This window comes from Oryzias latipes, chromosome 5 (assembly GCF_053564925.1).
Source record: "Oryzias latipes strain Hd-rR chromosome 5, Olatipes_Hd-rR_3.1".
Classification (NCBI taxonomy): Eukaryota; Metazoa; Chordata; class Actinopteri; order Beloniformes; family Adrianichthyidae; genus Oryzias; species Oryzias latipes.
The window spans coordinates 9,246,502-9,260,793 of NC_136241.1; the positions used below are offsets into that span (position 1 = coordinate 9,246,502).

Below are 14,292 nucleotides of genomic sequence, written 5' to 3' on the forward strand. Positions count from 1 at the left end.
ACACAAAGTTTTTCATGATGAATGAGTTTTTTACATGAATAAATGTTTGTGTTCACACTCATACCATGCATTCATGCATGCATAATTGAAAGTGAGAAGATTAGGATCCTTAACCAGCTCCAGATTGAGGTCAATGAGATCTGTCTGGTGAGACCACAAAGCTCTTTAAGCACTTCACAACTCACCTTTCAGGCTGAGGGATCTAATAAGACGAACTCAATTCTATTTCTTCACATTGAGGACAATAGGAATGGCAGATCTGGTTGCATCTGATCTCCAGAGTAAAATTTTTTGAGTTGATTGTAAATGAACATGAATTTAACATAGAATAAAGAGTCCACTTCATAAATCCACAAACAAAAGATCATTCTGAAATAAAACAGAGATTTAATATTTTTTCTTTGGTGAATTGAGTTTAGTTTTGTTTATCTGTAGGTAAAACCACAAGAATTAAACGTTTTACCTTTACACACTTTCTTTTAAAGGCATCTTAGACTGACATACAGAGATAAGCACTTGAGCCGATGTTCATCTTCCGCTGAGCGCAGCAAAGTACCCTAAAGGTTAGAGTAGGTGTAGTATGTGTTTCTCGTTGCATCCCTGGCCTGTAACACTCCTGTCCTTGTGCTCCATTGGTCACCGCTGGTCAGGTGGGCAGGTGGTGCCCGAAATCCTCTCCTAAGACAGAAAATACTCCAGCATTCTCCAGTGTTTGCTGAGCGCAGTTGACTCATCAGCTGCATACGTTGAAGGCACCGGCCAGGCAGGTGAGCAGCCAGGACCTGCTTCCATTTTTCCTGACACTTGGCTTTTGAGCAGGAGGGTCCAAGCCGGGAAAAGTAGGATGGGGGCCGGAGCTAGCGCTGAAGAGAAACGCTCCAAGGAGTTGGAGAAGAAACTGAAGGAGGATGCTGACAAGGATGCAAGAACTGTCAAGCTGCTGCTGCTAGGTAAAGACCAATAAGCTGGTTTAGTGAAGCAGGAGCCCTGGTGGATAAGATACAATAACTACCAAAACGTATTGTACAATTAGTTTGCCAAATAACTATTTCAGATATTAAGATAGAAAAAAAACACATTCCCCAAACTTTGTAATGCTTTTTAACTGTCAGTTACACAAATCTTTCCAATAAATGTGAATTTTTCATTTAGTAGATTGGAGCAAAAACCTTTACAAACTGTTAAACGAAGATTATCTGTTCAACTGTAATTTTTGCACAAATGTAAAAAACAACGAGAAAAGGGAAGATGCAACATGCTTGAGTCAGATAAAAGCTTAATAACCTGTGTCACTGAATTGCTAAGACACTTCGATCACACAGGACAATCCCCTGGTAATCCTGACACAACAGGTCCTTCAACACAAAGAGCTTAACTATGAAGGGTAACCATGAATACCAATCTGAGCACCCACGTTTTAGGAAAAACAATAAACATTGACATTAATGGAAAACCTATTTGACATTCAAAAAGATTCAAACTTTCGACTTGACTTTCTGTTTTATTTTAAGTGGAATTATTTTTTTCCAAGTAACTTTTTCAATTCTTTTGTAGAACTGTTTTTTTAATTAGATTTCCAAATAATATTTCAGGTTTTCTAGTCTATAAAAATGACATGCTGTCTAGGCAATTTCTCTCATATATGGTTTCCATATTGTAATTATAATACCTCTTTTGGCAGAATGACCTTTAAACATTTATAATCACAGATTTTTAATAGTCTATGCGTGCATTCAATGTGTCATAACTTGATTCACATTTTACTCCATACTCAGTTTAATTGCCTTTCTCGATAATGTAGTTCAGAGTTAGGAAATAAAGATTAGTACAAAGTATGGGGGGTGTTACCGACTGACAAACACAAGAACTAGGTCATCCACATCCTTCATTCAACTTGAGTCTATTTTTGCTCTACATCCCATTTACAGTTCCTCATTTAAGCAAAAAATGCTCAGCTATTACCATTTATTTAAACGTATATAATTCAATCAAAGCTTCATTTCTAATGTATTTTTTACTGCACTGATGCCTGCAAGTGTTCAAATACTTTGCTGAGAAGAGTGACATGATGAGATCTATGAACCAACTAACGAAATGTGTCTGATTCTCTATATGAATACAGGTTTTGCTGGGAAGTCACAGTTCTAGTGTCTCACTTCCTTCTGTTCTCTTGTCAGGTGCTGGAGAATCAGGCAAAAGCACCATTGTCAAACAGATGAAGTAAGATTTGACTTTCAATCAAAGGAGCTTCTTGTCTGTCTCTGTACTCACTGTAAACTGTCCTGTGGCCTTCCATTTTCTCCACAGAATTATCCACAAAGATGGTTACTCGCTTGAAGAGTGCTTGGAGTTCATTACTATCATCTACAGCAACACGCTGCAGTCTATCATGGCCATTGTGAAAGCCATGAACACATTCAATATGAACTATGGACACCCTGATCAGCAGGTAACAACACCCATCCCTGGGCGGCTCAGACCAAATTGCTTGCGGACAGGCAGCTAAACTTATTGTTTTGTGATGCTGCAGGATGATGCCAGGAAGCTGATGCATCTTGCTGACACTATTGAGGAAGGCACCATGCCCAAGGAAATGTCAGACATTATCTTGCGTTTGTGGAAAGACTCTGGCATCCAGGCCTGCTTCGATAGGGCCTCAGAGTACCAACTCAATGACTCTGCTGGATAGTAAGAAATCAGAAGCTCAGAACTGTTCACTTCATGTCACATGTATTGGCCAGTAGGTGAATCTAATTTACCCACAGCTACCTGAATGATCTGGAGCGACTGGTCCAACCAGGCTATGTGCCCACTGAGCAGGATGTGCTGAGATCAAGAGTGAAGACCACTGGTATCATTGAGACTACGTTCGGCCTCAAAGATCTCAATTTCAGGTGAGTTTATAACATCAACATAGATGTCATCGGCCTCTAATGGACATCATAAAAAACATATACCATTGTTTCTGGATAGGATGTTTGATGTGGGTGGCCAGAGGTCAGAGAGAAAGAAGTGGATTCATTGTTTTGAAGGTGTGACCTGCATCATCTTCATCGCTGCTTTGAGCGCCTACGACATGGTGCTGGTGGAAGACGATGAAGTGGTATGAAAAAGTTAGATTTTTCTCTATTGTTCTTTGGCAACAGCCAAGTCTACTTTAGGAGTAATCGGATCTGCATGTTTCTTTCAGAATCGAATGCATGAGAGCCTGCACTTGTTCAACAGTATCTGCAATCACCGCTACTTTGCAACCACCTCCATCGTACTTTTCCTCAACAAGAAAGATGTGTTTACTGAGAAGATCAAGAAAGCCCATCTGAGCATGTGTTTCCCAGAGTATGATGGTGAGGCGTTCATGCTTCATTACTGAGAAATTGTTTTTTTTACATAAAACCCAAATCAAGATTATTTCATTTTGTGTTCTCCTTTGTAGGCCCCAACACTTACGAGGATGCTGGGAACTACATTAAGATGCAGTTCTTGGACCTGAACATGCGCAGGGACGTCAAAGAAGTTTACTCCCACATGACGTGTGCCACAGACACAGAGAACGTCAAGTTTGTGTTTGATGCCGTAACCGACATCATCATCAAGGAAAATCTGAAAGATTGTGGTCTCTTCTAAGAGCCAGACACCATAAGCAGGTGAGCAGAAATGAAGCTGCTGCCACAAAAACTCGGATTCATTTCTGGAGAGTCCAACCAAGTGACTTTCTTTTTGCAGGGTGTTTTCACAGTCCACGGCTTCCAGAAGTCCTTCATCAATTTAACCTAATGGCAGAAGATGGAAGCTGACCCCTTTCAGAGCAGTTCTTAAAAAAAGTGGATACAAAAAACTTATGAAAAATAAATATGAAACAAGAATACATTGAAACTGTTGTGCTCAAAACTAAATTGTAGCTCTGACAGAAGACATCTTCTTCACTGCAACTTCGAGGTCAGTCTTCATTCAGACATCTGTGCAGATTTTAAGATGAGAAGTTTTAGTCAAGCTAATTTTTCTTAAGCTCATCTTTGGAGGACCAGAAGTTTGTAAATGAGACATCTACAGTGTCAGCGTACACTTGTTAGCTGACAAAAATGCAGTTGTGAATAGATATCCAGCTAATGTCTACGTTCTCCTGTAAGCAGCAAGTATACAGCCAAAGAGCAATCAAGACAGCCTCATCACCTGCATATGCACTTCAGCCTCTTTTAGTCTCAAAATTGTCATTAGGAAAGGCTTTTCTATATAAACAACTCTGTATGTTATTTAAAATGCTCACAAAATGATCTTTTGAGAAAAGCGTTAGAAAATGTAAGTTGTTGCAGTCGCTGAAAAGGGCAAATGTATGTAACTAATCAGGTTTTTATTGGACAGTTTGGTAATGTGTTGATCTGTAACACGGTTGAGTTGTAGATGTAGGTAACTTAAAGTTTTAAAAAAAGTATTTATATAAACTTTTGCGCAAATTATCTTGTACAGGAACCGAAGAAAAATTGCACACCTTGGTTAAGATTATTAAAGCTTATGTAGAAAACCCAGTACTTTTTCATTTTTCACAAATTAAAAGAAGCAAATACCTGTGTCTGGTTTATTCTCAGCCATTTATTATATTTGAGGGATCTTTAGAACCATTAATCTCCTAGTCAAAATTAGCCAGCCTCAGAACAAAATCTAACAAAAATTTAGACCTCAAGTTATCTCTCATAAATAAAATAATAAAGTCCTTTTTTTTTAAATTAAGAGCAATATTATGCAAGGCAAAATAGATTATTTTTTTTAAAAAGGGAAAACAAATGTTTTAGGTGACTGAATCGTTTGTTCTGTTGGAAAAAGAAATATTTTTTTTCTTTTTTGATGTTCACAAGCCTTACTAGTGCTTGCATTTTGAGGTTTCAGTTAATTTGCGTTTATTTTTAACAAATTTTCAAAATAACTTAAGAGGAATATGCCTTTTACCCTTAAACTGCAAATACTCGCAGCTGCTTAGCTAAAGTTAGCATAACTAGTAAGTACAAATAACAACAAAAAAGCTGGCAATATGATAAACATTTTATCTAAAAACTCTAAAGAAAATATTAGAATCTTCTTAACAAAACAGAATGAGTTTTTGTGCTCCTTTTTAACTGTAAATAAAATGTTTTCAGATGTTGGTGTTAAGCTAACCTTGAGATATCTAGCATTAGCTTTGTAGTGAACTGAGGTTTCAAAAGTACAACGGAAGAGGAAATGTTTTAGAAAGTTATTAGTTCTGCTCTAGATAAAATAGTTTGTTATCCAGACTTTAAAAACATGTTACTGTTACTGTCCTATCAAAAAAGTTGTTTCAAAATGGGATAAAACGATAATCTATCATAGAAAATATCATCTTGATTGAGGCGCTAGGTTTATTTTACTAACGAAAAAAGGACCAAACACATCAAAGCGGACAACACACATGATGTCAACATCATTCCAGTCCGATGTGTGGAAACACTTTGGATTTCGCAGAGACGTGTCCATACAGTTTTCTAGAATGTTCTATGAATGTTCCCTTTGGATTATTTGGATGTGGAAAAACAACAATGAGCTACACTATAGGAAACTAAAATGTGAATAGATTTGACATGCATTCCTGTTTACTAGAACATATTTAATTTACACTAGATGATCTTAAAAAAATCCAAGGAATCTGGAAAAATTCACCTGCGCAGTTCAGTACCTGCAGACATTAATCGGGTCCCACCTGTTTAAGTTTTGGCTGAAAAGGTCCTCAGGAAAAGAAACTTATACAGTCAACATGTAGTAAACTGATACAGTTCATCCAAAAGATCTGTATAAATATTTTTTGCCCTTTTTCCGCCCGAGCTATGCACAGTTACAGCACTGCTAGTCTATGATTTCACATAGTAATAAAAGCAGCCCCTTACGGGTATAACTGAAGTATATTTAAGTACACTGGTAAAAATGGTATATACTGAAAGAATGATGAAAATTAAAGACATGCAACAATTGTACTAAAAAAAAATAATTTTTAATGAAAACACACATTTTTGTATTTTGAGTAAACCCTGAGCTTTTACTTAACAATTATGATGTGCACTTCAGAAAAAAAAATCATCAATTAGAAACAATGCATCAGACTTATTTAAAAAAATATCTAGGATTTTAAAAGGACACATTCTATGGCTGTTTTGTTTTTTTAAATCAAAAACTGAAGTTTCATACCAGGAGCAGTGCAACATTGTGCATACTAAAGGAATGACATTATCGTTTGATATCATGAGTGTCCTAAAATGTATTCAAAACAATCATTTAATACACAGCTTTGAGACAGACCAAGAAAAATACAAGGCACTTAAGATTCATCCTAAACCTCACACCTTTAGAGTCGTAGCACATCTCTATGAAACACTTTTTTTGTTTAACAGCCCTGGGACTAAACTGTTAACAGCAAAAAGGTCTTGAGGTTAACCTTAGCGTTTGGTTCAGTTAAGATCTTGCAAACAAAAGTGCGTATAGTTTGTTTTTTTTCTGAAGAAGATGGATTTGCCCTTAAACTATCACAATTCTGAGGAAAAACACCAAACATCAACAGTGTTTCTGCTGAAACAATCCAAACATTATTCTTTGTTCATATGAAGCCCTTATGTAAATACACTGATCAGTTGAGCCATCAGCAGAGAGGCACTAGCAGTTAAGACATATTTGAAGAGATTTTCAGGCTATGCATTTAATCTTTGTAAAGTCTGATGGCACAGTTTGCTTTAAAAAAAAAAAAAAGATTCCCAGCCCAGCTGTCATTTTAAAATGCTTTCACACAAAACGTTTTCCAACTGTTTGCTGAGTTGAAGCTGCTCCAGCAAACACCTGAATGGTCCTCCCTTTTGACACCAGCTTTGCCTTTTCAAGAGTCTCACTTCTCTTTCTGGATACAAAGCAGCACATAGGATGGTGGCTTAAAAAATACAGAGGGTCTCTTCTCGGCTCAATAGAGGTGGGGAACTTGAATGACCCTTTAAAAAAAAAAACACAGTTCTCTTCCTCAAAAAAGTCCCACCATGTGGTCGATCTGCTTCATATAGACGCTTTTTAGCGGCAGAGCAAACCGCTGCTCCACTGGAATCCTGTTACACTGTTGACAGAAAAAAAAACCAAAAACCTTTAAAGACTTGTTGCTATAGCGACCAGAACTGAAATGATGGAGATGGGCTCACGTTGCTGGTGTTACTGGGATGCGATGGGTTGTTTGACTCCGTTTCTGACGGTGTTCCCTCCTCGCATGGAAACAGGTCGTCCCACTGCTTTTCCCTGAAGCGCTTGTCTATAGGCACAATGTGACCCTCAGTGGTAAAGATGTACTTGTGGCCAGATTTGTGAAGTGGGTTGTTCTCATCAAAAAGCTGTAATGTAAATAAAAAATAAACCGTAAACATCACATTTTAAGAGAAAAACAGCCGTAAAGACCCACTCAGATGAAAATCCTGGTTTTAGTGTTTTTAACTGGGGCTGGGTTGATGAAAGTCGGATAATCAATCTGAATCGATCCAAGCTTTAATAAATCAATAATCCATCCACAAAAGTAGAGGTCAACGGGCCCCGGGCCACCCAGACCCAGCAGAGTTCTCCAGGAACCAACTGCCATCAGCCTGAAACTACTATACCTTCCAGGAGCTATCAAGGCCCGAGCCTGCCACATCTACCTGAAACTATCTACACCCAGTTGAGTTCTCCAGGAGCTAACTGCCCTGGAGCTATCCTGGCCTGAGCCTGCTTCTTCCTCTGGGAATTGGCTGTTCCAGCGTATTTTAGTGCAGCAGGTCAAATTTGAGGTGCTTCATCCTTCTAGATTGGTTCTTTTTCACTGCATTGAGGTTAACAAACCTGTCCTGCTCATTTAAGCTGACTGAGATACAGTGGAAAATGGCCTCACTCTATGCTGCTATTGGCTTTTAAGTGGGAAAACATAGTCCTACTACCAGATGTGGAACTTGGTAGTAGGGACATTTTTTGAACCCATTTTTGAACACAACTTTGGACATTTTTGAAGGAAAATTTGGCCCAAATTCTAAATAAAAATCCTCCTGAGATCTGGCTGCATGGCTATAGAGCTCCAGTATTGCTATTTGTGTTGCACTGGTCACAGTCCCAAACACAAGATGACACATAAGAAGAGAAGTTCTAATGAACTCCTGCTGCTCTGCAGAAACTATGTCGTTTTTATATTTTGGTCTGAAAATGATGGGAGTGGGGTTTTTTCTTCTAAATGCCAATCAACCTCAAATCAGTGTGACGTGTAAATTACCAGGTAAAGGTATTTGCAGGTCTCACTGAGGAAAAAGCTCTCCATGCGATCTTCTTTGGATTTCTCCACCACGTGGTGAAGAGTTGCATATCCACATCTGAGGGCACAATGCAGATTAGCCAAAGTCAAACTCATAGATGCACTTAAAACCTTTAAAAACACAGGACTAGTGATGTTCAATGAAAAACAACAGACCGGACTTTGGTGGTTTGTTCCAGGCTCTGAAGAATATCCATTCCAACGTGCAAATAGAAAGGGTTTTTGGTTGCCTGCGTAAAGGCACCACAAGTCTTTACTAAACCCAGAGAAAACATTTATGAGCAAACAACTATGTTGCAGGACAAGTCGGTGCAGTTACCTGGTACAGCAGGTAGGTCGACTCCACCAGCTCTGGCCTCAAAGGGTAGAAGTGCACGTCAGGAGCCTGCAATTGCCAGTTATACCTCTCCGGCAGAGCTCCAAACCGCTTCCAGATGGCGTAGTAAAACGCGTGCAGGCAAATGGCATTATCAACATCTCCGTTCAGCACCTGCGGGGCGGAGCAGCAGTCCCCCTCATGAGCCTCGGCACAGACGGGCAAACGCTTCACAAAAGCAAATGAACGGACCTGAAGTCCAGGGAAAAAGGCTTGAAGGGAATCGATCCAGGTGTTGATTATTTCCCCGCTGTTCATGTTCACGTTGACGTAGAGAGGTGGGTCTCCCTCTCCCTCATTGCACAAATCTCGCCTTGAAAGTAGAAATTCAGCAGAGGGACAAAAGTCTGTGAGAATACACAGACTTTTGCATTGAAATGGAAATGATGTTTTTGGTTGGTTTGATATTTGTTTATATACCGCAAATTATATCGTTATCGCAATATTAATCACCAATATCGTGAGTTTTCCCTCATATCGTGCAGCCCTAGTATGCATGCTAATTTACTGCATGGCCAGCATACAACAGATGAGAACAAACCTTTGACTAATTTTGGCCATTTTAACCATGTTTAATCACGTGTTTTTTGAAATTGCACTGTTGCTTTTTAAATAAACTATTATTATTACAGGAAAAAACAGAACCAATTTGAGTTAAAGACACAATCATTTTCTATAAGCTGCTATAAAGCTGATGGTGGCAGATTCAAAAGTAAAAATATATATATCAAATATCTTTCTGAATCCAGAGTTTAGCTTTTAAAATCTTTCAGCTTTTACAGCAGCTTTGCATTTTATTTCAAAGTTCATTTTATTTTTTTTCAAAACTTCAACAAACTTTCACACATTTGCATAACCACATTGGTAAAAAAAATAAAAAGTGGAGCTCACCCTCTTCTCAAGTGGTTCTGGATACTTTCATAAGCAGCTTGAAACATCTGGTTGTCTTCCTCCTCACCAAAAAGGATGTATGACTTCAGCAAGTACTCATAGAAGGAGTCCATGCCAGCCCCAAGACCACTCTGCTTTCCAACCCACTGGCCCGTTTGGATATTAATAACATTTCCTACAAAGGAAAAAAAAAATAAAAAAACTTGTTTGCCCCTGACGACAAATCAGGAAGAGGCTTCAAGAACCGGAAACAGAAAGACTCAGGCGGGCATGAAAGTGATCTTTAACTCACCCAACAGACCCGTTTCGTTGCTTCTTAGTCTCCACAGAGCTCTGACAGCTCGCCGCGCTACCCATTCGAACGTCGAGTCTCCAATCAAACGGCTCAGAATCCCAAATTCCACCAGCAGAGACCCAGCTCCTGCTGTGCAGGTCTCATTGATGCTGTCGAGAGGAACGCCAGTCTTCAGGTTGACCTGTGTTCACGGCACACTCACTTTACTGAATGATCCGCCTGCGGTGCCTTTCCACAGGCACCACACACTGCAACAGGGATATTTTTTTTAACCAGTTTTGATGGCTGAAAGCTCACTCACCCTGGGGTAGGGAATGCCTGTGTCAGTGTGCTCAAAGGCAGGTAGCAGGCGGACAGCCAGGTCATGGGCCAAATGCAAGAGCTCATTTTCATAACCTTCAAAGTTCACTTTCCCAAATGGCTGCTTTGGGTCAGTCAGGAGAATGTGTGCTGAGATGAGGCTTCCCAAAATCCTGCACAAATGGAAGAGAAGACATTTATTTTTATATCTAAAACGATTCAGTTTGATACAATTATGACAACATTTAAGTTTCATCAAAAGCCTAAGAAATAAACAATAAATTGTCAAGCTTAATCAAGACTGCCAGATATGCTTTCCAGAAAAAAAAAACCACACTGACAACGTCTAGTAGTACATTTCTTCAAGTACAAGTCCAGAAGCGAGCTTGGTACCTGATGTTTGCCTCAAAAACTTGCACTGTAGAGTCTTTGTCAAATGACACCGTCTCTATAACCAGTTTGACGGCTCTCTGGAACTCCGACACATTCCCCAGCACCTGCATGAGACCAAACACCTGGTGAGCGCCAACTGAGCTGATGATTGGGCAAAAATAAACCATTTGAGGATCAAAGAAGTTACCAGGAGGGTGTCCAATGTGTCGATGAGGGTAAGAGAATAATTCCCCAAAACATCGTTTATGTTGATGTTGGATCTGAAAGAAAAAGAGTAAAACAGACTTGGTGGTATGGACTTGGACAGGCATAAAAGGCATGATTCTTTCCTTTGAAGAAAAAGAAAATCTATGCATAAACTAAGTCTGGAGAGTAATTCTGAACTACAGGGAGGCATTGTAAGAGTGCACTGAACAAGTAACTTCTAAAGACAAATTCCTGTCATTGTCCCCTAAATCCTCTCAGGGCGGGACAGGGTCTATCCCAACACTGACAGAAAGGTGGGAACCACCCTCAACAGACAAACAACACAAACACACAAAGCCAAATGACATTAAATATCCTGAACTCTCAGTATTCGAGATTTCCTTTACATTAGTAGAGATGAGAGCACAAGCTTGATACACGTTCTTCCAACATTTAGACAACCGGAGACGATCGCGATGGCAACCCAAAGAGCAGCTGGCCAATGTAAGCTGAGCAGGGGGGCCTTCCAGTACCAACTTTTAATGTTAAAGGCACTGTTTTAGAAATTGGAGTAATATGGATTGAGTTATGGGGCAGATTTGGTGACGGGACAATAAAAACAATGTGTAGACTTTATCTTAAAGTCTACTCCAATCAACTTTTGATATGTTATAAAAGTGTTCCCAGTGGCCGTTTAATTTTTTTTTTTTTATTTGAGCCAAAATCAAAAATCCTGTCATTTTCTAAGAGATAGTTTCTGCAGAGCGGTAGAAGTTCATTACAAATTACATCCAGCCGTACAGCTTTGAGCCAGATTCCAGCTCAGACCAGGAAAACAAAAACGTACATGGATCTGGTCATCAAGTAGTGGATCCATCAGAATAAGGCGGAGCGGGGATCTTGTGAGCCGCCCGTTGCCGTAGTAGCTTCTACATCACAATTACAAACTTTTTCCATCTGATTCCCAATGGATTTGCATATAGAAATACAGTAGGATAAAAAAAACTATATAGTCAGCCACCAATTGAGCAAGTTCTTCATCTTAAAAAGATGAGAGGCCTGTTACCATAATTTACAAATAAATTCTTTAAAAATCAGATTTTTCTTTCTCATTTGTCTCTCATAGTTTAGGCATACAACTTTCTAAGTCGGAGAATTTCCACAATTGGTGGCTGAATAAATACTTTTTTGCCCACTATACACAAAAACAAAGTTTTAATCTCTTTATTTACTTTGTGTATGTGTATACACACACACACACACACCCACACACACACACCATCACAAGAAAAATGCTATAAGAACTTGTTAAAAAAAAAAACTCCAAAATCACAATTTTCCTCTGAGTGGGTCTTTTATAAATGCCTCTACTATTGGTGTATAAATAGGCTTTACTGGGAAAGGTACAAATAACAGTAAATTATGTCTAAAAACCTTTAGTTTAGGCCATTTTCCTCTTCTTTTTTGTAAAGAGCCCGCCCTTTAGAGATTATGTTTAAGAATTTAAAGATCTCCACTTATGCTCCTTGGATTTTTGCATGATGATTATTAAAACAGACTGATTTAGTTCATTAACTGTCTGTTCTGACTTCAAACCTGACCTTCTTTTGGGTCTAGTTCACACAAAATGTTCAGAGTGACAGCTAAACATGAACAGTCAAGAGAAATCAGAACCGTGGCCGCTCTGGTATAAGTGGACCGGAACCCACAGACTACATGCAGACAGAAGCGGTTCGGGTAACCGACAGTGAGTCCGGCAGTGTCGTGTGCAGCCAGCTGATCATGGAGACTCACGGGTTTAGCGCGTCTGGACCTCTCCCTTTACAGTCAATCGGATTCAGCTCGTCCTCTGGAAAGGCATATTTCATGTAATTGTCGTATCCGAAATAAAACATTTCTCTGGCCATTTCTTTCATTTGGCTTTTGAGCGCGTCCGGGAAGGAGCTGTATCTCCGGGCGTACTCGTCCTCGCTGCCATCGAACAGTCGAAGGTAGGAGGACTTCTTCTTCTTCTTGGGGGGCTCCTCGCCAGCCTTGGCGCAGGTGGCCGCCGTCTCCTCATACTTAGGGCCGTGGATTCGTTGAGACCAAGAGCTACCCTTGGAGGACTCAGTGGGGGTTTCCTCTCTGAACAGCAAGTCTAGTTTGTGTAAATTAAAATTCAAATGGAAGTTGAAACCCAAGCTAAGGTTCGGTCCCAAACCGAAAGCTAGCCACAGGACGCAGCTGACAGAAAGTCTCAACACGACCAAACCAATTACTAGCGACCTCCATCGCATGTTTGCCCCAGGTCGAGCTTTAAACGCATAATTCAGGTCCACGTACCTCAGAGAGGTTCCAGAACCAACGCTGTTTCGGTCTAAATTACAGGGAGTTGATAGTATTTCGGATCCACATAGTTCCTGTCAACAAAGCGGCCCCTCCCAGCTCCTAAAAGCTGATTTGTTACCTTAGTGTGTCGTCATTAGAACCGAGAGGCGGGCTTAGCCGATGATTGGTTGTTTAGCTGTCAATCACAGCTTTGCGATGCGTGGCATTCAGGATATTTGCGCCAATAGGAAACAGCCACAAGTGTGAAACATTCAATGTCGAAACATTGATTTTCATTTTACATAACTCACCCAAATTGGACTTAAACCACAATCTAAAGCACATTTCCGCCTCGAAAACATTGCATCTTTATTAACATTGCACACTTTAATGTTGATATAAGTTTTACATCCCAAAGTAAAGTTGGTCTTTAAAAAATATAACTTAAACATTAATAAATAGCGTGATCTGATGAACTCCATGGCAGACAATATGATCATCTCAGATAACTGATATGTAAGATCAAACCCCATACGAATAATTTTAAGAATTCTATTTGATAAATATCCTGATTATAATTAAATATATTAGTAAAACTAAAAATTAGCAACAAAACCCCAAATTCTTTTAAGCTATTTCCCCAAATCAGACATTATACATAATCATACATACACACACACACATTTGTGCTCACTCCCTTCCTGTTTACCTTGTACACCTCAGATTTTCAGCACAACTCAGTCATGTCAGCTACAGAAATTCTCTGATGACTATGTGGTTGTGGGGTGTATAAGCGCTGGATGGGAGGAAGAGTACAGGAGGCTGGTGGATGGATTTGTGGAGTGGGCTGGAGAGAATCACCTGCTGCTCAGCATGGACAAGACCAGGGAGTTGGTGATTGACTTCCAAAAAGAAAGGGACAGTCCTGCAGCCTCTCTGCATTCTGGGCAAGGATGTGGAGGTAGTGAAGGAGTACAAATATCTGGGATATTTAAATATCTATCAACAGCAGACTGAACTGGAGGAGCAATAGTACTGCTGTGTACAAAAAGGCCTGCAGTGGACTCTACTTCTCAAGGAAACGGAGGTCCTTTAATGTGTGCAGCAAGATGCTGGAGGTCTTCTACCAGTCTGTAGTGGCCAGAACCTTGTTCTCCTCTGTGGTCTGCTGGGGAAGCAACATGGCAGTCAGTGACGCCAACAGACTGAACAAGCTAATCAGAACGGCGGGTTCTA

General features: G+C 39.8%; 2 protein-coding genes across 2 annotated transcripts; one reads left to right on the forward strand and one right to left on the reverse strand.

The window, feature by feature from the left end:
• Positions 1-610: 610 nt before the first annotated feature.
• Positions 611-4,561, forward strand: gnat1 (guanine nucleotide binding protein (G protein), alpha transducing activity polypeptide 1). The gene is made up of 9 exons (XM_004084384.5): positions 611-950; positions 2,178-2,220; positions 2,308-2,449; positions 2,531-2,688; positions 2,766-2,894; positions 2,974-3,103; positions 3,191-3,344; positions 3,434-3,644; positions 3,724-4,561. The coding sequence occupies exons 1-8, from the start codon at positions 845-847 to the stop codon at positions 3,622-3,624; spliced, it is 1,053 nt and encodes a 350-aa protein (XP_004084432.1). The 5' UTR covers positions 611-844; the 3' UTR covers positions 3,625-3,644; positions 3,724-4,561.
• A 1,412-nt stretch (positions 4,562-5,973) lies between these two features.
• edem1 (ER degradation enhancer, mannosidase alpha-like 1) lies at positions 5,974-13,173 on the reverse strand. Its single transcript, XM_004084385.5, has 12 exons — positions 12,541-13,173; positions 10,748-10,820; positions 10,561-10,664; positions 10,169-10,340; positions 9,865-10,048; positions 9,573-9,747; positions 8,874-8,994; positions 8,625-8,795; positions 8,462-8,535; positions 8,267-8,363; positions 7,179-7,364; positions 5,974-7,096 (listed from the first exon to the last, which is right to left on the reverse strand). Exons 1-12 carry the CDS (start codon positions 13,023-13,025, stop codon positions 7,007-7,009), a joined length of 1,932 nt encoding a protein of 643 aa, XP_004084433.1. The 5' UTR covers positions 13,026-13,173; the 3' UTR covers positions 5,974-7,006.
• Positions 13,174-14,292: the final 1,119 nt, after the last annotated feature.

Excerpts from the sequence above, each read along its gene's own strand:
- gnat1 (XM_004084384.5), top strand. The coding sequence starts at position 845 with ATGGGGGCCGGAGCTAGCGCTGAAGAGAAACGCTCCAAGGAGTTGGAG. Across the intron at positions 2,689-2,765 it reads CTCAATGACTCTGCTGGATA|CTACCTGAATGATCTGGAGC; the intron begins GTAAGAAATCAG and ends ATTTACCCACAG. Across the intron at positions 3,104-3,190 it reads TGGTGGAAGACGATGAAGTG|AATCGAATGCATGAGAGCCT; the intron begins GTATGAAAAAGT and ends TGTTTCTTTCAG.
- edem1 (XM_004084385.5), bottom strand. The coding sequence starts at position 13,025 with ATGCGATGGAGGTCGCTAGTAATTGGTTTGGTCGTGTTGAGACTTTCT. Across the intron at positions 10,341-10,560 it reads GTTTTTGAGGCAAACATCAG|GATTTTGGGAAGCCTCATCT; the intron begins GTACCAAGCTCG and ends CCATTTGTGCAG. Across the intron at positions 8,796-8,873 it reads CCTTTTTCCCTGGACTTCAG|GTGCTGAACGGAGATGTTGA; the intron begins GTCCGTTCATTT and ends TCCGCCCCGCAG.